This window comes from Urocampus carinirostris, chromosome 6, assembly GCF_059441175.1.
Source record: "Urocampus carinirostris isolate Australia breed hairy pipefish chromosome 6, RoL_Ucar_1.0, whole genome shotgun sequence".
NCBI lineage: Eukaryota > Metazoa > Chordata > Actinopteri > Syngnathiformes > Syngnathidae > Urocampus > Urocampus carinirostris.
In genome coordinates, this window is record NC_142354.1 from 38,229,548 (window position 1) to 38,253,875 (window position 24,328).

At 39.3% G+C, this 24,328-nt stretch overlaps 1 protein-coding gene across 2 annotated transcripts in view; it reads right to left on the bottom strand.

The window, feature by feature from the left end:
* Nucleotides 1-3,349, bottom strand: part of slc2a1b (solute carrier family 2 member 1b) — a 61,796-nt gene extending 58,447 nt beyond the window's left edge. For both annotated transcript variants that reach the window (XM_088338951.1, XM_088338950.1), the window contains exon 1: nt 2,980-3,349. In XM_088338951.1, the coding sequence (XP_088195077.1) occupies nt 2,980-2,994 (15 nt within the window). In that variant the 5' untranslated portion in view covers nt 2,995-3,349. The remainder of the gene's footprint in view (nt 1-2,979) is intronic.
* Between the last annotated feature and the right edge of the window lie 20,979 nt (nt 3,350-24,328).

The following is a 24,328-nucleotide window of genomic DNA, read 5'->3' on the forward strand; positions in this document are numbered from 1 at the left end:
CCGGGCACTCCGGTTTCCTCCCACATTCCAAAGACATGCATTTCAGGTGAATTGGCCGGTCCAAATTGTCCCTAGGTGTGACTGAGCGAGTGAGTTGTCTGTCCCCGTGTGCCCTGAGATTGGCTGGCAACCAGTTCAGGGTGTCCCCTGCCCACTGCCCGATGATTGCTGGGATGGGCTCCAGCACCCCCGCGACCCTACTGAGGATAAGCGGTGCAGCTGATGAGATGAGATGAGACTTTTGAGACACCTTATGATGAAAATCCACTGCAAATACCCCATAACACGAGATGAGCACCCAGTCTAATTTGACTGGGTGAGCGGTACGGATGGGTGGAGCTAACCAAATAAAGCAAGCGCTCCCTCCTGTCTCTCGCCCTGCAGAAAGCCTGCGCCGAAAGTAAAAACGCCAGGATCTTTGTTTGAAAGATTTTAGGGCGTTTTTTTACAAAATAACTGCTTACCACTTGTTTTGAAGACATTATTTATGAAAAAAAATGAAGGTCAAAATGAGCTTCAACAATCTTAAATAATTGCGGGAGAGAGACAAGTAAGTAAAAACGCCGGGATCTTTGTTTGAAAGATTTTAGGGCGTTTTTTTTACAAAATAACTGCTTACCACTTGTTTTGAAGCCATTATTTATGAAAAAAATGAAGGTCAAAATGAGTTTCAACAATCTTAAGTAATTGCGGGAGGGAGACAAGTTTAAAAGTGGTATTTCAGTTGACATTGTGGACACAGGCTCTGGCATCATTCTTATTTCATACATATTATCACACATGAAATAAAATGTGCTGAAAAATAAAGTTTTGTCTTGAGAGTGGGTTTAGCGGTTTTGTTGAATTCCATACCGGTCAACCTGTAAGTTTTTGCCGTACAAAGTACGTTTATTATGCATTTTAAGACGTGTACGACGTACAAGAAAATCTGTACAGAAAAACGCAAATTTGTCGATTATGCGTACCATCCGGTATACACCGACTATGACAAAACGGCAAATCAATCAAGTCAAACGAGTTTGCCGCGGTTCCCTCTATCTCGGTATGTTTTTTTTCCCGTTGCAAACGAAGCGAGCGGTTTAATGCTACTGTGTGCATGCATCTGCGGCCTCGGATTTCATGTGGTAGTTCTGTCGTGAAAGGAGGTCCGTCTCTTTTTAAAGGACCGGCTTTTTTGGCTAAACTCATTAAAGAGAGACGGCTCTGAAACGGCTCACTTGCTTTGATGCATTATATTACGAATCGTTATTGTTGTATAAAGAACATAAGAAAAAAAGAAAGTATAAAAGGAGAAAATGAAAAGAGACAGGTTTGTGGTGATCCCTTTAATCAGTATATTACCAACAATAATTAAATGCAGAAAATGAATTAATAATTCGAATAAGAAAATGTATTATTCTACCTAATTATATTTGCATGTATTTTTTCCTTCTACAGTGAACGTCCAAGCTACTTAATCTTTGAACTTTTTTTATAATAAACCTCAAATTTGTGTTGAGCAACTCAGTATCTCACGACAAAATGTTAACTAACAATATATATGATATAACGAAACACATGTACAATATAACGTGTTAAACTACATAAATAAACCCGTTTGAAAATAAAATATGGTGTAAGATCATTTTGTAAGGGAAAATATAACATTTTGTAAGGGCATGGAGCCCTGGAGATTGACAGGTATGGAATTCTGTCTCAAAACATATGGTGTGGCTCTTTCCAAAAATGACATCAAAATATTTTGCTTTAATGGCTCTCTGAGTCATAAAGGTGCCAATCCCTGCTCTAAGCACTACCTTGTAAATATTCTTGACGATTTATCCTTAGTCATTTATATTTTTTCTCTTTATAGTGTTTATTACATGTTTACACTGGAATGATATTACTAGTCTCCTTGCATACAATGTTTCAAGTCAAGTCAAGTCATTTTTATTTGTATAGCCCTTAATCTCAAAAGGCTTCACAGGTTATTACACAGACTATTTTTTCAGACTATTATTACACCAACCCCTGATCTGGAACCAACATGAGGGCAAGGAAAAACTCAAAAACCTCAACATCAGGAAAATGAAGAAACCTTGAAAAGGGACCGCACATGCGGTATCCCCCTTCCAGGATTACCAGACAGCAAAGGATGTTGCAATCACAAATAATACAGAGATATTGACCACGAAAAGTATAGGTTATTCATATGCTATAGAGTAGAAGTGAGTTTTAAGCTTAGATTTAAACATTTCCACTGAGGTTGCTGATATCAATGACAACACAGACAATTTAATTACCTAAATGTTCTCTCTTGTACTATCGTTTCGTCTTGTGTTTCCTTTTCTGCTTTAAACCCCGTCAGCATGACATAATCAAGTTTAATAAACTGATCAAAGAAACAAACATAAGCTGAAGGCCCGTTCGGAGACGAAAGAGTCGGCTCTTTAGTGACCCGAGTGGAAAGAGCCAGGTCTCTAAAACAAGCTGGAATTACCATCAGGACTACGTTTTACTGACTGTGTCGAATCAGGTGACAGACAAAATGCATGTGTACAAACCAACATAAACAAAGAAAAAGGTCTTTTTTTGTGAAATGATGCTTTGGAAAGATATGGTATGTTTAAAACGCTTCTTATTATTATTATCTGTTAAACTCCATAGCAATGCCATGGAATATATTGCCACTTTGGGGGGGGGGGGGGGGGGGGTTTGTTGCGCCTAAATGTCATCGTACTACTTGTCATTACGCTATTATTACAATGCACTATTATTTTTCATTACTTTATTATTAGAACTCGTGTCAGAATATATAAAACAAAATATATATTTTTTTGTTAGATTGTGTTTTTTAACACGAAAGTGCGGAGAGGGACTGTCACCACACACGCGTAAGAGCATCACTGCTTCCTGAACAATTCATGTCATGCACTCACTGAACTCGCTTCGGGGGAAAGAAAACACGTTAAAAAAACAAGTAAGTTTCCCTAAAGTTACCTTTCCAGAATCCATGGTAGAGTAGGCAGGGTAACGTTATCGTCTGCTATTTCGTCGTCTTCTTGGTTATTAAAAGGAAAAAAAGGAAGCACGTCCTCGTCTTCTTAAACTCTTTAAATCGTCGTTGAGGTCTCACATCAAGAATGTCCTTTTTATACTGACGTTGACGGCGATTTTTCACCGCCCCTAAAAAACCTTCTTTTATGTTTTTCAAACTCTTCGAAATAAAAATTAAAATAGTTTTCGTTCCAGTTCACTTCGCTTATCTTCCTGGTAGGAAGAAATAGATAGTAGGCGCTCTTTGTGGCGATGGTTATCCCGTTTGTTTTTCCTTGTTTCGGAGACGTGAAGATATCGACTACATCCTACTGCCGGCTTGGGTTGAATATGTATGTGGAGCTGACGCAACGTGGAGGCCGGCCCCTTGGAGAGTTTTTCGGCCCCCAAGGGGGCCCAACCTCCCTTTCAGCCAATAACACGAGGGCCCGCTCTCAAAGCCGCCTCCCTCTCTCCCCAGAACACGAAAATATGAATACAGTTAGAGGTAAGATTTATGGCCCGAGCCCGAACCCGAACCCGAACCCGAGGCAATTTCGGGCCGGGTCGGGCCCTGAAATGTCAGTCATACGGTCGGGTCGGGTCGGGTTCGGTCCTGCTTTTTTTTTTTTTTTTTTTTTTTTTTTTTTTTTTTTTTTTTAAATTAATTAATAATGTGTTAAATGTTCATTAAAAATATATACTTAAACCATGTATGGATACTAGACCAAGGAATACTTGTTATAAAATAAATAATTTGGATAAAACGGAGAAGGAGCTGTAATCGCTATTTTTCCGACTCCTATGGAAATTCCTCCCCCCCCTCCGATTTTAAATGAAAAAAACAACAATTTGTTTACACCGCGGGATCCAATGCAACCAGGGTTTCATTCACAATAAAAAAGACATTACATACGGATATTATAGTAAATCAAATAAACATTATTTGTGTACAATTAGTTGTGGTTGCGGAAATCATAGCGTACAGTGACGTTGGTGACTTTTCCATCCGCGTTAAAAAAACGCATTTTGTAAAATACGATCGCGCTTTATTGTTTAAATAAACGCGATCTCCCAATGATTATAATTAGCTCGCTTTATTTTGTTTTAAAGCGTATTATATAGAATACGATCGCTTTTGTCGGAAGCGTACATTGACGTTGGTGAGATTTTCATCCGCGTTAAAAAACGCAATCTGTAGAATACGATCGCGCTTTATTGTTTAAATAAACGCGTTATATAGACTAGGATCTCCCAATGATTATAATTAGCTCGCTTTATTGTTTTAATAAGCGTTTTATATAGAATACGATCAGGGGGGGGGGGGATTTGCATAGGAGTCGGCACAACACGTCAACATCCCCTCTCAATGAAAGTGCTGCGCTAAAATCTTAAAGGCGTACGACTACTGCTGCTGTGGATTATGGCCCAATGATCAAGTCGTCAAAATGACGGACGCCTTTAAATGTTTTCGCTACCTCAAAAAAAAAACCGTCAATGACAGATTGCAGTGCAGACACAGAAATATAAAAGATGTAAATGTTTATACAGTTTTATTTAACTTAGGCCTAGATGTTGTAACAAAAGGCAGAGTTTAATTTGTTATCATAAATCACCCCTCCTTATAAATAAAATATGTCATTTCGGGCCCCCTCGGGCCGGGCCAGCAAATCCAGTTAATTAGTCGGGCCGGGTCCGGGTCGGGTTTAATACCCCCCGGGCCTGCGTCGGGTTCGGGTGCTTTTTTTGGGCCCGATCTTACCTCTAAATACAGTACGTCAAAAGAATTGTCAGAAAGTATTCAAATTACTCCACCAATGTTCCCTGTAATTTTCCACGGGTCTGCGCGTTCACACAAAGTCGGTGATCAACGCCTGAAACAACAGTAAGCAACGGCAATCCCAAGTGTGGCAACTGAGTCATTATCAAACATGTCCAAAACTTGACATCACGTTACTTTTTGCTGAGTTTCCGATAACACAATAAAATTGTTTCACTTTTGAACGAATTGACTAATGTATTATTGCAAAGGTTGTACGGCGTACAAACGTCATTTGTTTTTACAATTCTTTCACAAGATTTCTATTTTTTTTTGTCCTTGGTGTCTTTTGTCGCATAATACTAACATTTTTGGGTGGCTTATTTAGTCGGTTGCATGATACAGAACTGTATTTAATCACATTTTTTAGTTGGCAACAAGATTGACTTGGTATAATTGAATTAAATTGGTATAATTCCTTATATCCTCACTGTAAAATGTGGGACTGGAGTGCCACGTCCAATTTTGTTGTCACAATATATCCCATGTTGTAACAATGACAATAAAGGTATATTCTGTTCTAAATTATTTGAATGCAACACAAACTTTTTCTTCTTTTTCCGTTTTTTTTTCTATTTCTTTAATTCCTTTAAAAAATCTCATTGTGTTTATTTTTTTCCTAGGTGTTTTTTCTTTTTGTTCTCTACTTACTTTTTTCCTTTGTTTCATTCTTTTCTTTTTTTCTGGCTTTTTTTCTGAAAATTTCCTTCTTTCTTCTCTTCCTTTCATTTCTTATTTCTCAGCTTTTCACTACTTTTTCATTTTGGTATTTTTTTCTTTTTTGTTCTAGTTTCCCCCCTTCCTTTAAGTCATTTTGTGCACAATTTTACATAATATTTGGTCGTGTAGGGATGAAAGAAGCAAAAACAACCTGAAGAGCCCTTTGGGACCCGAAAGAGCCGGTTCTTTTTAGTGAGCCGAGCCGAAGTAGCCGATTCTCAAAAACTCTACTGATTTTACTCAACTTCGTTCTACTTCGACATTGACATCAAAATACCGCATTTAGAACACAGCGTCAGGGAAACCCGTGTATTTTTACCTTCATGCCCTGTAACTTTGACCTAATTCGCTTCTTAATTAGCAATTTCGAGCCCTGATTTTTGTGAGCTGGCTAGATTTTCTTGTGCGCGGCAAAGCTCTGGGTAGTGCGCAATTGCGCACACACGTAGTTTAGAGGGAACATTGCGCTGGATAGATTTTCTTGTGCGCTGAGAATGTGCAGGCAGTGCGCGATTGCTTAAAGTAAACATTGCTTTTGACCCTCCAAACTATGTAGGCAGCAAGATGGTAGTCATTGTAGATGTGCAGACATCACATGAATGTCCAAAATTCTGCAGCCATAGAAAACATTTCCAATCAATATCCGACTATTGCATCCACGCTTGCCTTTAAGCCTCCTAACAATGACTTATTAAACGTATCCACATGTTGGATCAATTGATCTTTCACCACCTTAGAAAGACGCTCCAGATTCAGTCCCATTCTCCACTCTGATCTGCTATGTTTGCTACCAAAAGCCTTGAAGCAACAAACACAAGGGGCTGAAACAGCATGCTACCTTTTGTTTTGAGTAAATGGATGCTAGACGGGTTTATACATTTAAAAAGAAAAACAAATAGAGAAAATAGGTGTGGCTCCCGCCTTGGAAATGTTGAGATAACAATGTGAGGGGAAACCAAAGTATTTGCACTGACAAATGGGGGAAATGAAAATTTGGAATTAGATTTCCCCTGATCTACGATGATATTTTGTCAGATGTTTGATTGTTTGTGGGAATCCATTCATTCAGAATAACATTACAAATCTTGAAGTCACAAGTGCCTTTGGCGAATTGTCATAAACAATAAAAGCGTATAAAATAATAAAAATACTATATCAATATTTAGTAGGTGTCACTAGGTGTTACTCATTGCTGCTGTTCGTTGCCTGATTGATTCACCTCCTATTTAGACTTAGTACTCCAATCACTCCTTGTCAGTCCGTCAGCGAACTACTGCATACGCAAGGCAAGCACTTTGACTCCCATCAGTCCCGTCGTCATTCATATCCTATTCGTCTGTTCCTGATTACCCGTTTGTCTCCGGCTATTGAACCGTTTTTGACCAACGACCACGCTCTGACCTCCCGCTCCGGCTATCGACCCGTTTTGTCCATTTGACCACGCTCTATTCTCCCGTTCCAGCTAACGACCCGTTTTTGACCACCGACCACGCTCTGATCTCCCGCTCCGGCTATCGACCCACTTTGCCCCTTTGACCACGCTCCGATCTCCCGCCCCGGCAAATCCACCTCCGCATTCCGATCACGCTCCAATCCCGTGACCCGCTTGCTCCTCCTGTCCAGCGATCACCGGATCACTGCCGTTTGTTTCCTCAGACCTGACTTCCTCGATACCCCAATAAACTTTTGTGTGAAATGTTACGCGTTTGGGTCTATTATCTGTTCCGGTTCTGACAGTAGGTTTGAAGTTGTACTTCATGTGTTTAGTAGCAGTAGCTCAGGAGGTAAAACGCTCGTCTCGGGATCAAGGGGTCGCAGGTTTGATTCCCGGCTCCTCCAAGTTATATGTCGAAGTGTCCTTGGGCAAAACACTGAATCCCTAATGCCTCCAATGAGCAGCCATTAGCATGGCTCACGCTGCTATGGGTTAGTTAGCGTGTTTAAAAAAGGGAAAGTGGAAGCAAATTGTAAAGGGCTTTGAGAGGTCTTCATTGACTTAAAAAGTGCTATATAAATGCAAAACATTCCATTACATTTTACAAGAGACACAATTATATAATCCACTGGCAATTGTACTGTACACACGCTTGTATCTCAAATTCTGTTTCCCCGTGAAAATAGATGCAAAAGTCATGATCTTTTTCAACCCCACAAAACACACTAAAATAAGACGAGGTAAACATACTCACATCTATATTTAAGTAATCTGCGATTTTACTTTTTCTATGCACAGGATAAATAATATTCATTTAAGTTTTTGGGTACTTACTTGTCAGCTGCTCCACATGGACTGCCAATGCTATTGATATTCTAAAGTCAGCCAGACAAAGGCTCTACTTCCCTCGTCAACTCAAATCATTCGAAGTCCGTCAATCCATTCTAGTCAATTTTTATTGTGCTATCATTGAATCCGTTTTAACTAGGTCAATCACAGTTTGGTCGCGTCAATCAGAAACAATTGTCAAAGATGGAATCAGTTGTGAGGACGGCAGAGGAAAAAATAGGTACTGGCCTCCCGTCCCTGCAAAGTATCTACATCGATCGAACTAGAAAACGGATACTAAAAATTACAGGCGATCCCAGTCACCCTGCTCGCAGGTACTTTGATTACCTGCCGTCAGGTCGCCGTCTTCGCTCCATTGTGAACAAGACTACACGTCTTAAAGATAGTTTTTACCCTTCCGCTATTCGTATGTTTAACGGGACTTGATTAGGTTATTATGTATAGTATTATTATGCCAACGGCGTTCCTCCGACCTATTATACTCTAGTCTTGTTATTTACATATTCTTTCCTTTTAAACTATTCTATATAATTACATTGTATTATACACTACAATATCCTTTTTACTCTATTCTTTTAAATCTATTATATTATCGTTATTGAGAGTTCGCGTGTCAAATGATTTCTTGTATATATCATGTTTATGGTTTATACTGGCTGAATAATTAAATACAATACAACAAAGGTGCCAGTGAATTATATAATACAGTTTTTTTTCAATTGCTTTAGTACATTTTTTTTACTCGGACTTGACATTCTCAAAACTACTTGTTCACACCTCACAACACTGTAACTTCTGATTTTTTTTAACAAGATGCAGATGTTTTTGTATATCCATGCAAATACTTTAGTAAAATTCCCTGCTTGTTTCGTTTTACAACCCGCCACATTTAGTCAATAGTTTATTGCATATGCCTTTACATGCAAAAAAAAGTTGAACATGTATTAGAATATGTCAATCATTTTCAGAACTTATTTTCCAAATTTCTCTGGAATTGGTAATTTGCTACCAGGTAAATGTCTCATTATAATAAAAGTGTGCAGCCAATATGTTGGGGAATGAACCGTGTTGTTTATCCTTCAGTTGTTTCACCAACAGAACAGTTATGTTACCTAACATTTACGATGACCGTGAAGATTTGTAAAATGGGGGGAGGTATGGGATAAATCTCATCAGAAGTCTATGTTTAGTAGTGCCAATTGTCTTATAGATAGATAGATAGATAGATACTTTATTCATCCCTGTAGGGAAATTCACACTTCCAGCAGTATCCTTGTGTTGAAAATACAACAATAATAAGTAAAAGGAATATAATACATAAATACCCAATGTAACGTGTTGATATAGAGTATTTAAATAGTGCTACATAAAATACTCACTGTAATAAAAACAGGGTGATATGCAATGTGGGGGTGTTGTTTAATGTGGGCTTTTACTCCTCCGGGTGGAGTTAAAGAGCCTCATGGCATGAGGAAGAAATGATCTCCTCAGTCTGTCCGTGGAACAAGACTGTGACAGCAGTCTGTCGCTGAAGCTGCTCTTCCGTTTGGAGATGATGCTGTGGAGTGGATGTGATGAATTATGTTCACATTCAAACATTTTGGGTGGGATATTCTGTGCAGTATTTTGATATATTCCAATGACATGATCTGTCACTAAATTGTATAAACTGTAAGCATAAACCGAGTTTTGTCCAGTCTTTTGCAATCAATCTCCCACACTCAGAGGTGTCATTTACAATTGTCATCAACCATTTCCATATTCAGCATAAAAGCCTTCCACCAGAGTATCTGTTACATTGAGAACATGATGCCTGTACACAATAAAATCTTGACTAGCCATTCTGACATGTTCATTTACACAGCTATCTAATTTGAGTGATGGACTAGTAATTTTGCTCAAAAAATGCTTTTGCAGATACAGTCGCTCCCCTACTTATGACCATTCGACTTACGTCAAAGGGTAGAAACAAATATTTTCTTCGGGATGTTGAAAAATATCCGAATATTGCTGTAAATCAGATTTTGTATTGTGTGCACCTTTTTCCGAGTACAGGACATTACTGTAGTGCTTCTTTCCGCCACTACTGGCAAGTGGTGCTAAGAGGTCACCCAGTATTCACCCTAAAGAAAAGAAATCCGCTTCCTCTTCCTAGTTCATTTGTGAACATTCTATACTGTCTATACAATATCTATACTATCTCCAGCGCGCTAAGAACGTTGACATTTTTATTGTTTAATATCTCTTACATCCGTTCAGTTTGGTTGGTGTAAAGTGTAAAGAGGAGGCAAGCCGTTTCTTTAGAAATGAAAGCGGAATAAGAAAGCTTGATGCGGTTGAGAAAATGGCCGGAACGCTTTTTTCACCTAACTGTTGAAGCTAATCTTTCAAAAATAAGTTTAACTTAACTTTATTTATTTTTGTAGAGCATGTTATTTTATTAGATGTTTATTTTTTAGTACAAAACAATACAGGTTAACCTTAGACATACAAAATATAGCACTGAAGCAACTTACGAACACATTCAATTTAAGAACTAGATCTTGTTCGTAAGTAGGACACAGTCTGTAAACCATGGTGTTTTGCTTCTGGTTTAATGGGTTTTGAGGAATGACCAACTGTTTTGAGAGTTCCCACTTTGATCAGAGTAACGTACTAAAGAATTTGTGAAAAACTGTAATGTCTTCCTGATTTATTAAATATACCATAAGCACAAGAATGGCTGAAACTACTAAGCTCGAATTCAATGAAATACAAACTATTTAATATTTAAACCCCGTTAGGGAATCGTCATAAACATCTTGAAGAAAACACAAGGCCTGTAGTCAAAGTGTGTTGCCTCCATTGTTTAACAAAAAAATAAATAGATAAAGCTTTGTTCTATTCCAGTTTTCCAAAGTAGGCAAAAAGGAGATTCTATAACCAATGTTACTTTCCTCTGTGGAAAATGTGTGTATTTCTAGGACGAATACAAATACTTGAAAAGAAACTAAAACAATTATAATGGCAAAGAAGGAAACACAAGTCTTTTTTTTCTCCAACAAAGGCTCGACCAGACTGTAATGCTCAGAACGCAACTTAAAGTAGAGCAATCTTTTCCCCTGTGACGCTAGCTGACTTTCTATTGTTTGGATTTCAAAACTTTTAATTGGACCCAGGCATAGAAAGCATTATTTGGCAATAATTAAAGTGGCACATTATTGTTTCTAACAGCACTACAAGAGTCAATGTTATACAACCTAATAAAATAAGGTAGACAACGTCACCCTTTTTTTAGCCTTTTTAGATGTTAAAAGCGCCTTTGGTGGACATTTTGTCATGTCCTTTTCAAGCAAGTCATTAGCCAGTGCGCTACATGCAAATACAATTTTATGGCCCATGCAGTGTTCTCGTTTGCCCGCGTCCCTGCGTCCTAGACGCATCATTTTTGCTGGGGAAGCATAGTGTCAAATCAACGTGCGTCCCCGGGACGCAACTTTTTTGACACAAAATTGTCATTATTAACCGATTATTATTTTTTTCTTTTTAAAAAGGTTTACCGCACTCCAAACCTTTCATCAGGCAGATCCGCCATTGTTGTTTTGGTCTCGCGGTTCGAGTTTTCGTCTGCACGCCGATCTCAGCCAACGAGATAACGTCATTGTTGTGGCGGTTGTCGTCGAGGGAAGGTGAAAATCAACACAAAATTGGTAATTTCTTCGGTGTCAGTAACAAGTCGAAACATAATGCAGAAAGTGATAACAACGGCAATAATTCCGGCACAAAAAACAGTATGTAAAATTATGCACAAAATGACTTAACGGAAGGGGGAATAGAACAAAAAAGAAAAAAATACCAAAATGAAAAAGTAGTGAAAAGCTGAGAGAAAAGAAACAAAAGGAAAAGAAAATAGAAGGAAAAATTCTGAAAAAGCCAGAAAAAAAGAAAAGAAAGAAACAAAGGAAAAAGAGAACAGCTAAAAAAAAGTAAACACAATGAGAATATTTTAAAGGAATTAAAAAATATTGAAAAAAAACGGAAAAGGAAGAAAAAATGTGTGTTGCATTCAAATAATTTCCAATTATACCAAGTCAATCTTGTTGCCAACATTGTACTTCCACTAAAAATGTGATTAAATACAGTTGTGTATCGTGCAACCGACTAAATAAGCCCCCAAAAATGTTAGTATTATGCGACAAAAGACACCAGGAAAAAAAATGGATATCTTGTGAAAGAATTATAAAAACAAATGACGTTTGTAGGCCGTACAAGCTTTGCAACAGTACATTCGTCAATTCATTCAAAAGTGAAAAAAGTTCTTGCATTGCCGGAAACTCAGAAAAATGTAACTTGATGTCAAGTTTTGGACTTGTTTGATAATGACTTAGTTGCCACACTTGGGATTGCTGTTGCTCACTGTTGTTTCAAGCCTTGCTCACCGACTTTGTCTGAACGCTCAGACTTGTGGAAAATTATAGGGAACATTGATCCCAAGCATTTTTTTAAATATAAAACAACTCCCCCAAATACATTATTTGCTTCTCTCAATACCAATAAATAAGGAACAATACTTAAATGCACACGGAAGTAATTTTCTCGCCACTGATCAGCTGGGTCAACATGCCTCTGTGATTGACTGGCTCGCAAATAGGACCTGAGCTCCGTGCAGCCTCTCACGTAATCTCCCCGGCTATGTGTTGTCAGTGTCCATAGCGACCCTCCTTTGAGGGTCTCTTCTGATTGTTCAGAATACCACAGCTAGCCACCCCCATTACTTTGTTTTCACATGGTCTCCTGATCCTGGTTGTGTGACTTGGAAAACGTTACATGTTTTTGCTTCACTATATCTGTTACAACAAATTGTTGTATGTCTGTTCTATGCTAACTTAATCAGTGTTCATTTTACCTGTGAAAAGTGATGGGTCCCGGGGACTCGCATGATCAAAAATCCATGGGTCCCAACAGAGATCTATGGGTCCCCAAAATTTAGTGTGCTTCATGTCCTTACAAACTGTCGTATTTTCCCTTACAATATACAAAAAAAAATCTTTTTTTTTTCAAACATGTTTATTTATGTAGTTTAACATGTTATATTGTACATGTGTTTCCTTATATCATATATATTGTTAATGAACATTTTGTTGCTCGACATGAATGAGGTTTATTGTAAAAAAAAGTTAAAAAATGAAGTCGCTTGGACGTTCACTGTAGAAGGAACAAATACATGCAAATATAATTAAGTAGAATAAAATATTTTCTTATTCAAATTATGAATTCATTTTGTGCATTAAATTATTGTTGGTAATATACGGATTAAAAGGGATGCCCACAAACCTGTCTTTTTTCATTTTCTCCTTTTATACTTCCTTTTTTTCCTAACTTCTTAATACAACATAATCATTCGTAATATAATGCATCAAAGAGAGTGAGCCGTTTGAGAGCCGGCTCTCTTTAATGAGTTAAGCCGAAAAAGCCGGTTCTCTAAAAAGAAACAGACTTTCACTACACAACTTGAACTGGAGATCGGCGTGCAGACAAAAACTCGAACCGCGAGACCAAAACAACAATGGCAGATCTGCCTGACGAAAAGTTTGAAGGGCGGTAAATCTTTGTTAAAAAATTATAATGACAATTTCGTGTCAAAAAACGCACTTTGATTTGACACGATGCGTCCCCAGCAAAAATAATGCGTCTAAGACGCAGGGACGCGGGCAAACGAGAACACTGCTTAATTAAACCCTGTTAAAGGTTTTGTTTACTATCTTCAGTGACCCACTTTCGGGTCCTAAACCTGTCGTTGATATTTACTGTCTGCTTGACACAAGAATCCATGCTTGACTCACGCAAAATCCTAGACCGCTATGATTATGCAATCAACCATTGTGGGTTTGGGTCTGTCTGTAAACTTCACCCCACTTACTTCACCATTCACTTTTGCTCCCTAATAATCCTCAGAGATTATGACTTTAATATATGAGAGAAAATGCGACAAGGGGCATCTGCGTCATCCACCTGTCATATACACATTTTTTTCTTGGCTTGAGCTTTTCCGCGATACATCTAAACACGCCATGCGCAACCTCAGGGTTGGGTAGGGTTACTTTAACTTGATTACTTTCAATTACTTTTGGATTACTCCAATACCAAATATGCTAGACAAGACAAAAGAAACTAAATATGAATAAAATTACTAAATTTTGTGCAGGTTTGGGGAGTAAAGCAATACATGGAACGGCAAAAATGATGTTGGCAAGCTGTTTGGATTTATTTTCATTTTGTTTCTGTCGCATTTTATGTTAGTTTTGCCGGAGATCAAAGAGATCAAAGCCAGGAGAGAAAGCTTACCACGTGTTGTGAGTCATCATTTTATTCATATTTAGTTTCTTTTGTCTTTTATTAGCATATTTGGTGTTGGAGTAATCCAAAAGTAATTGAAAGTAATCAAGTTAAAGGAACCCTACCTAACCCTCCCCAACCTGCACACTCCCAAGATTCCGGGCTTGGGTTGATCCAAGACAAACAGGTTTGTTTCCTTTTTCTGCTCAGCTTGAGTCCTGGTCCAGCCAAACACAAATGCATCAAAGGTATCCTTTCATTGGGGGGGTCACTGCAGTACATCCAACCACTCAGTACTACTTACTCATTACCTGCCAGAGTTAAAAGTTGCTAATCTGAATTTACATTGCATCGTTCACATTTTCTAATTTCTTTGCCAAGTGGGGCAGTTCGAAAATGGTTCATAGCAGTGATATTCTTCAATTGAAATCAGCACAGAATAGAACTTGTCACTGCCGATAAGATGTTTTCAAAATACTTTGATGAATGAAGGCTATACGCATATACTGTAAATTCCGGACTATAGCGCACCTGATTATAAGCCGCAGCCAGTACATTTTTAAAGGACAAAACATTTGGTACAATCATGAGCCCCACCTGACTATAAGACGCACGTGCCCATATTGAAACATGAGATAATATGAGAAATAGTTTTAATAACATTTCATTAAAATTCCACCGGTCTGCCGGTGGGTCACTGGACTTTTGATAAACAAATACGTGTCTGTACCAGTCACTGAAATACGTCATGCAACATATCATTGGAAATCTTAAACTCGTGGGATTTACGATATGATGACCATTTTAAAATATACTCATCAGACAAACATCACAATCAATCTAAAACAAGATACCCTAAAACTACGAAGCCAGCGTAACTCACCTGATTGTTTTCAACTTCTTTGACTGTCTACAAAAATGGCTTTGTTAATCAAGGATCGTCCATCCATAGAATCCAACCGTGTAAAAAAAATAAAAGCACAATAATGCCTACAGATGAATAGAAATCCGACTAAAACATTTCTGCTTCGTTGGACGTTGCTTTGTATTCAGTTCGTTTCGCCATATTATTTTGGTTTACGTATAAACAGACTCGTAACTTCATGCAAAATGGGATTTTTAAGGGTTATTGTTCTATCTTCGTTATTCATTATCCATTATCCGTTATCAGTCAGTTCATAATACGCTACAAAGCCTAGCCCTAATGCCTTGCTGCGATGCGTGGTAATGCGTGAAGTTACATTAAACATGCGTCTTCCTCAACACACATATTCCACCTGTCTCACTCCTATCTTTACTGCTTGGGCGCCCCTGGCGGCTGTTAGAAAAACTGCATAAATCAGCCATATTATTGCACAAGCTGAAGGGTTGAAACCTGTGTCAAAAGTTTATATCCGCTTATATACGGAATTTAAGGTACCGATTACCGAGGATGTCATTATTGGGAAATCAGCCACAGTTTCAAAGTGTCTGTTCTAGAGGTGATCAAATATGGGTCAATTAGGCCACAAAAGGGCGTGTTAGATTTTAAAGAAACAAAAAAAAACGTTTTCAAGTTTTATGATTATTATAGACTTCTTAAATTCAAGGAGAATGTACATAACATTATTGTTCTATTCAAAAGGCTGGATGGGCTTGGATCTTTCACTCTGCATGGATTCTGAACCACCAAACCTGCACCTGGGACGGCATCATCCAGATTCTAGAACAGGGGTGTCAAACTCATTGTAACTCGGGGGCCACACGATAGAACAAACATTCTGTCGGGGGCCGTACTAGTAGATTAAAGAGAAAGAAAAAGAGATAAAGAAATGAGAGAAAGAGGGAGGGAAAAGAAGAGAGGGTGGGAAAAGGAAAGAAAAAGAGAGAGGGGGAGAGAGCATGAGAAACAAATGATAAAAAAGTCATGAGAGAGGAGGAAAAGAAAGGGAGAGGAAGAAAGAAATCCAAAGAGAAATAGAAAGACAGAAAGACAGAAGGAGAGAAAAGAGAGAAGAAAGCGCGAAGGGTATGAAGAGAGAGAGAAGAGAGCCAAAGATCAACAAAGGAAGAGAAAAAGAGAGACACAGAGAGTGAAAGAGACAGAAAGAGAGAAAGGGGGTGGAAAAGAGAGAGATACAGAGACAGAGAGAGAAAGATAGAGAGAGTGAGAGGGAGAGACACAGACAGAGAAAGAGAGAGAGAGAGAGCGAAATAAATACAAGTACGGTGTCTTTGTTCGAGGCACCTGGCTTTGGCAACATCAAGTGGACATATTTCAACCTGCAGCTTGTTTTTGTCTTGCGCTTCTCTGAGTGTTGTCTCGCGGGCCGGATTTAATCCCTTGGCGGGCCTGATCTGGCCCGCGGGCTGCCTGTTTGACACCTGTGTTCTAGAATCTGCTGCATGGGTCTAAATTTTAAAACAGCTAGCTTGATGCGAAAGGTCCCCAGTTCAAGACCGGGTGGAACCATTGGTTGGCCTGGAGAAGGATGAGACACACCCAAGAAAATTGTGCCCCTATGACTCTGGTTAAGGTCCATCCATCCATCCATCCATCCATCCATCCATTGTTGTGGCAGTCAACTGGACTTTTGCATGATTTCTGCTATAACAAATATTTCATGTTGATTTTGACTTTGTATCTGTTAATGCCCTTTTAACATCCATTGCGGTCTGGTCATCGTGGAAGAGGGATTACCTAATATTGTTAAAGTTAAAACTTGTATAAACTCTATGTTGGCAAAATTACTCAAATAAAAACAAGCATAAAGTTAAATAAAACTTCCCAAGCGGAAGAGCCCTGACGGGCAGGCCGTCTGACCAACTGTCCTCGACAGAACTGGCTACTTCCGGTAGGAAGCCCTTTTATTGACACAGGAAACAGGAACACACATGAACGCGACTTCAAAATAAAATAATATAAGATTGTTAAACGTATAAAAGATCTAATTAGACTGATATTTGAAACGTAACTTTATGTGTGTGTGTGAGAAAGATTGTTTTTATATTAAGGAATATAAAAACAAGTTATTTTCATTGCATTGAATTCTGAGAAATGTACATATCCAAAACGGCCAACTTGACACATATGCCCCTACTCAAGGTTTTTTAATTTTCCTAAAAATGAGTTTGTTTTTTTTCCTTTTTCCTTGCCCACGTGTAGGTTTTCAGATCAGGGGATATTTTAATGGTGGTTTGTACAGCACTTTGAGAGTTTTTGTGATTAAGGTCCATACAGGAGGTAGAGCGCTCGTCTTGGGATCAAGAGATCGCAGGTTCGATTCCCGGCTCCTCCGTGTTATATGTCGAAGTGTCCTTGGGCAAGACACTGAATCCCTAAGCCCCCAATAAGCAGGTTGGCGCCTTGCATGGCTGCACGGCCTCTATTGGTATTTGAATGTGTGTGAAAGTGTGAAGCACATTGTAAAGCGCTTTGGGAAGTCTTTATTGACTTGAAAAGCGCTGTTTAAATGTAGACCATTTACGAACAAATAGGAATTGACTTGAACACAAACCACCCCCCACTGTTCAGGTTCTTTGATCTCAGTAAGCACGTGCTGGTGAAGTCATAAAGAAACCAAGGGTCCCATTCTCTCAGTGTGAGTGTGCCATGTGCTGTCACAAAGAAATTTAAGTTCTTTATGGAGCCAGACTCCGCTTTCTCTACGTTGTCGGTCTGTTCTTTCATGTTCCGGTGTGACGGAAACAAGGGATCTCACACGTGTTGACACAAAATAGAGTTTTGTTAAAGAGTTTATTTACATTATATGACGGTTAGTTTATAAAGGACAGACAAGGTTTCATAGAGGTTGAAGTTATTAAAGTCTTCAAATCTACACGACGAAGTCTGACCCCAATCCCTGATGCGGTGTACTATGAGCACTAGCTATTCCGAACCAAATTTAACCAAAAAAAGTGAACCATTGTGAAAAAATATTACTCAGAAGGTTGGATGGTGGTTCCCTTAACCACTAGTCTCGTAGGGGCACCATCTACTGTGGTGTGTCGTGGGAAAGTACAGCCTGGTGGCTCCCATCCTCTCAAAGCCAACCAATGTTTCCATCTCGAACAGGGGACCTTTTGCATTTTAGGCAAATGTGACTGAATTTTATGTTTCAGGCGTTTAGGTTGTGCTTTCGGAGTTCACGTGATGTCCAAAGAACCCAGGGACTAAATAAAGCCACACAAAGCTTTTACTGATGTCTCAGAGAGATCAAAGCCAGGAGAGAAAGCTTACCACGTGTTGTGAGTCATAATTGTATACATATTTAGTTTCATTTGTCTTTTATTAGCATATTTGGTATTGGAGTAATCCAAAAGTAATTGAAAGTAATCCAGTTAAAGTAACCCTACCCAACCCTGCTCAGGGGCCTGATGTTGCCCATGGGGCTTGACTTTGATACAGGTGGTCCAAACGAACCATATACTTTTGGTCCACATTATAATAAGGAGACATTTATTAACATGCTCCGGAGTGAGAGTTTCCTGAAAGAAATTTACTGTGAACACAGCGCTTTTTGAGGAGGATCAATTGATCTTGTTCTCCGGCATAGAATTAAGGAGTCCATCTCTTTGTCCCGACTTTTCCCTTGGCTCACAGCTCGCATGTCTGGTCGGGCAAGGTCACAGAGCGTCCTGTCATTCATCTTCCCAAACATTCGGAATGTAATCGGTTGGCAGCAATTCGTGCCAAGCCAAGCCCAGCACTGGCTGTTAAAACACTGAATGACGTCTGCACTCCGAATAGGAGCAGACAAGATCCAAGAGTCCTGGCTAAGGGGTGCGATTTCTCTTAAAACCAAGGATACGGAAACTATGAGGAAGAGGACTCTGCGACAGTGGCAGGTAGCCCAAAGAGGGTTACAGTCCTGGGACTTGTTTAGCCTTTGAAGATAAAGGTGGGAAGATCCATCCAAATATATGTATATATTTTTGATATTAAGCAAGTACTTGATTTGGATTGATACTACTCTCCTGGGATCGATACTTGGCGCCATTGTTCCCTCTAAGCTGCGCGCGTGCGCAATTGCGCACTGCTCGCACATTCTCAGCGCACAAGAAAATCTAGCCGGCACACAAAAATGAGGGCTCAAAATTATTAATTAAGAAGCGAATTAAGTCAAAGTTACAGTGCATGAAGGTAAAAATACACAGGTTCCCCTGACGTTGTGTCCTAAATGCGGTATTTTGAAGCCGAGTCGAAGTAGAACAAAGTTGAGTAAAGTTAGTAGAGTTTGTCGAGAACCGGCTTTTTCGGCTTGGCTCACTAAAAGGAACCGTCTCTTTCGGGTCCTAAACTGCTCTTCAGGTTGTTTTTGCTTCTTTCATCCCTATATGACCAAATATTATGTAAAATTATGCACAAAATGACTTAAAGGAATTGGGGAATAGAACTAAAAAGAAAAAAATACCAAAATGAAAAAGTAGTGAAAAGCTGAGAAAAAAAGAAACAAAAGGAAGAGGAAAAAAAGGAAACATTTAGAAAAAAAGCCAGAAAAATAGAAAAAAGAAATGTAGGGGAAAAAAGTAAATAGAGAACAAAAAGAAAAAAGTGACAGCTCGGAAAAAAATAAACACAATGAGATTTTTTTTAAAGGAATTAAAAAAAAAGTGGAAAAAAACACAGAAAAAAAAAGAAAGAGTTTGTGTTGTATTCAAATAATTTCCAATTATATCAAGTAAATCGTGTTGCCAACGTTGTACTTCCACTAAAAAATGTGATTAAGTACAGTTCTGTAACTTACAACCGTCTAAATAAGCCCCCAAAAATGTTAATATTATGCGACAAAATATATCAGGAAATTAAAATAAATGGATATCTTGTGAAAGAATTGTAAGAACAAACGACGTTTGTAGGCCGTACAACTTTTGCAATAGTACATGACTCAATTCATTCAAAAGAGAAAAATAATTTTGCATTGCCGGAAACTCAGCAAAATGTAACTTGATGTCATGTTTGATAATGAATTATCTTGCAACACTTGGGATTATGGTTGCTCACTGTTGTTTCAAGCGTTGCTCACCGACTTTGTGTGAACGCTCAGACCCGTGGAAAATTACAGGGAACATTGCTTGGCGCCTCCACCAATTTCCTCAAAGCGCCGCTTCTCTATGTAGATAGTGCAGCCTCTCTCTCCCTCGGCCACTTTCTAGGGTTATACATGAGTCGTGACTGACAGGTAAACTTTCAGCACCCCTCTCCAACTGCCCCTCTGCTGTATTCTGCCTGCGAGGCAGAAGACATGGCCAAATCTATGTGCCCACCCCTACCAGTGGTAAACAGAAACAGCAGCGTGAGGTGGACTGTTTTTTTTTTTTTTTCGAACAACAGAAAAGGGTACAATGCCAGGTGTAATTTGTGTGGTAAAGTTGTCTGCTTTGGTGGCAACACCATAAATTTGCCCAAACATATGAAAATAGCTAACCCAGCAAAATTCATTTAGCTGCAATCAAACACGTGACTATGTTACTGTTCCTGAACAAACCCTGTGAATCCCTTGTCACTGTGGCAACAAAGCCAATGGGCGACTGATACTTTATCTGAATTACTCACGTTACTTTTAATATACTGTGTAATGAATGGTAAATTAGTGGTCTCGCTGACATTATTATACAGTATTTATATTTTGGTTATATTGCTGCTTTTTTGGTTTGAATCTCTTGAATTTCGTTCTGAAACAGTTTTAATAGCCATATTTCCATCCTTTTTTTCTACTTGCAAAGTTTGCAATGTACAATATTTTCCGGACTATAAATAAGAGGGTTTTTTTCATAGTTCAGCGGGGGGTGTAGCTAATGCTCACTGCAACTTATGTGGAAAATGGTGAACACATTATTATATCCCTCCATCCATCCATTATCTGCACCGCTTATCCTCAGTAGGGTCGCGGGGGTGCTGGAGCCCATCACAGCTAGCCTCGGGCAGTGGGCAGGGGACACCCTGAACTGGTTGCAAGCCAATCGCAGGGCACACACAGAGACGGACAACACACTCGCTCATTCACACCTAGGGACAATTTGGACCGGCCAATTCACCTGAAATGCATGTTTTTGCAATGTGGGAGGAAACCGGAATGCCCGGAGGAAACCCATGCAAGCATGGGGAGAACATGCAAACTCCACTCAGGAAGGTTTGACTGTCATGATTACTGATTCATGGCATTTGTGGCTGCCCCGTTGGTGCCAACAGCTATGGGACCTGATTGGCTGTTGGACTCTTTTTAAACTCCTTTCTTCCGAAAAGAACCCGTCAGACCGACTGCAAACCTACCCTCCCAGCTAGGCAAGCTTTTGTACTATCCGACACTATCCTGCCCTGTTTCCGGCCTGGTACCTGTTGCCGGTCTATTTTCTGGACCTGTTTCTCCGACCAGTTTTCCTTGCTGCTAATGACTACCCTCGCTCGACACGGAAGTGCCACTTCCGCGTTCCTGCTATCTGCTACCTGTGACCGACGATCATCGGATCGTGGATGCAAGCACTGTTCTCTTTCTTAATAAAAGCTGAGTAAAACGAACGCAATTGGGTCCCGTCTCCGTTCCTGGTCCATGACATTGACATTATTGTATAATTTTATGTTATTTTCACACTAAACCTTACGTGTGAAATCATTAATACATTATTATATCACTTCCCAAGTAATTTTCAAACTAAACCGCAAGAGGGCGGTCTCGGCCTGTGGTGATCATTTCAACATTGCCCGTAATTTATAAAAACAACTGAGAAGAGCTGAACCAAAATGGCACCGAAAAGAAAATCAGATTCTGCAGTATTACAAGCCACAGCATTTTGGTTTTGGATTCCCCCCCCCCAAAATGTGACTTTTACTCCAGGTGCGACTTATATGTTTTTGCTTCTAAATTGAAGTGGTCAGGAGGAGGAGTACAGGAAATTCATTGAGGACTTTGTCCAATGGAGCGACGCAAACCACCTGCACCTAAACACCACCAAGACCAGGGAGATGGTGGTGGACTTCAGGAGAACAAGAACTCACCCGGTTCCTGTAACCATCAAAGGAGAATGTGTAGAATTTGTCCAGACCTACAAATACCTGGGTGTGCAGCTGGACAACAAACTGGACTGGACTGCCAACACAGTCATGGACAATTCATCACATCCACTACACAGCATTATATCCAGACAGAAGAGCAACTTCAGCGACAGACTGCTCTCACTGTCTTGTACCACGGACAGACTGAAGAGATCTTTTCTTCCTCATGCCATGAGGCTCTTTAACTCCACCCGGCAGAGTAAAGGCCCACATTAAACCACACCTCCTACGTTTCATATTACCGAATTTTACTGCAATATGTATTCTGTGTAGCACTATCTAGATACTCTCTATAACACGCTACAGTGGGTATTAGCACGTCACATTGGGTAGTTGTATATTGTATTCTTTTGGCTTTATTATTGTATTGTTCTCAGCGCAGGGATGCTGCTGGAAATGTGAATTTCCCTGCGGGGATGAATAAAGTATCTATCTATCTATCTATCTATCTATCTATCTATCTATCTATCTATCTATCTAATAGGAAAAGAGGTCTTATTATTCACCGGTCAACACTAACAGCCCACTGACAAACCTAAACTTTGCATGTTGGAATTTGCTTCTGTCGTAAAGTTAATGGCACAGACTGTACTGGGAATATATCACAATTTTAAAAGTTGCCACCGTTTTGTCGACTGCTCCTTTTATGTAGTTCTGTTACCTTTAATTTGTATTGGCTTCTTGATGTTTGGTGCATATGAGCAGGCTTGGGTAGGGTTACTTTAACTGGATTACTTTCAATTACTTTTGGATTACTCCAATACCAAATATGCTAACAAAAGACAAAAGAAACTAAATATGAATAAAATTATGACTCACAACACGTGGTAAGCTTTCTCTCCTGGCTTTGATCTCCGGCAAAACTAACATAAAATGCGACAGAAACAAGATGAAAATAAATCCAAACAGATTGCCAACATCATTTTTGCCGTTCCATGTACAGTGGAACCTCGGTTTTCGAACGCCTCTCAGTTCGTACAAATCGGTGTTCGACCAAAAATTTCGAGAAATTCTTGCTTCGCTGTTTGGTCAAAAAATCGGAGTTCGAACGCCGGTACGCTAGGGTGCGATGCTGAGCGGCGTACGGGTGTTTTAGATAGATAGATAGATAGATAGATAGATACTTTGTTCATCCCCGAAGGGAAATTCACATTTCCAGCAGCATCCCTGAGCTGAGAACAAACAATCGAGAACAATCGAAAATAACACGGGAGCTGCTGGAGTGGCTGCCATTCGTGACGGCGCCGGAAGAAACGATTCAATTTGAATCATGTACAAACAAACAAACAAAAAATTTATGTTTCAATAAGTGGAAAATGGGGGGAAAATAATTTCTCATACTGAAATAACCAGGTAAAACTAATTTTAAGTTACCTGAATGTTGTGCCATCTCACCTTTCCCACTCTCTCTCCTGCAGTTGACTTGCTGCTGCTCGCTCCTGAAACTAATACTTACCTCTTAGCCCCTAATTATGCTCCGAAGAAGGTAGGTGCAAGCAGGACAGGTGAAAAAAGACAAGTTGTACGTCCAACTATTGCCTTTAAGAAAGACATGATAGCTCAATATGAAAGAGGTGTACGAATTTCCGATCTTGCTAGTGAATACAGCATGGCTTAATCTACTATCAGTACGACAGTAAAGAATAAGGAGGCTGTGAAATCGAGTGATGCGGCTAAGGAAGTTAGCGCTATAAGCAAGCAACTGCCGCAAGTTTTGGATGAGGTTGAAAAACTTTTGATGATTTTTCTCTCCCCACCGTCCACAACAAAGGTAAGAAATCCTATTCATAATCCTTTTTTTTATTTTTACACGTTCATGTTAGTGTAATCTTTCGTACGGAATATTACGCTAACGCTAACGTACGATTAGCCTGGGTTAGCTTCATGTTTACGTTCATGGTAAACATTCAGGGTGCTGAAACGGATTAAAACAATTTTACATTACTTTTAATGGGAAAAACGATTTTGGTGATTGAACAAATCGGTTTTCGAACAGGGTTCTGGAACGGATTATGGTCGAGAACCGAGGTTCCACTGTATTCCGTTACTCCCCAAGCCTGCACAAAATTTAGTAATTTTATTCATATTTAGTTTCTTTTGTCTTTTGTTAGCATATTTGGTATTAGAGTAATCCAAAAGTAGT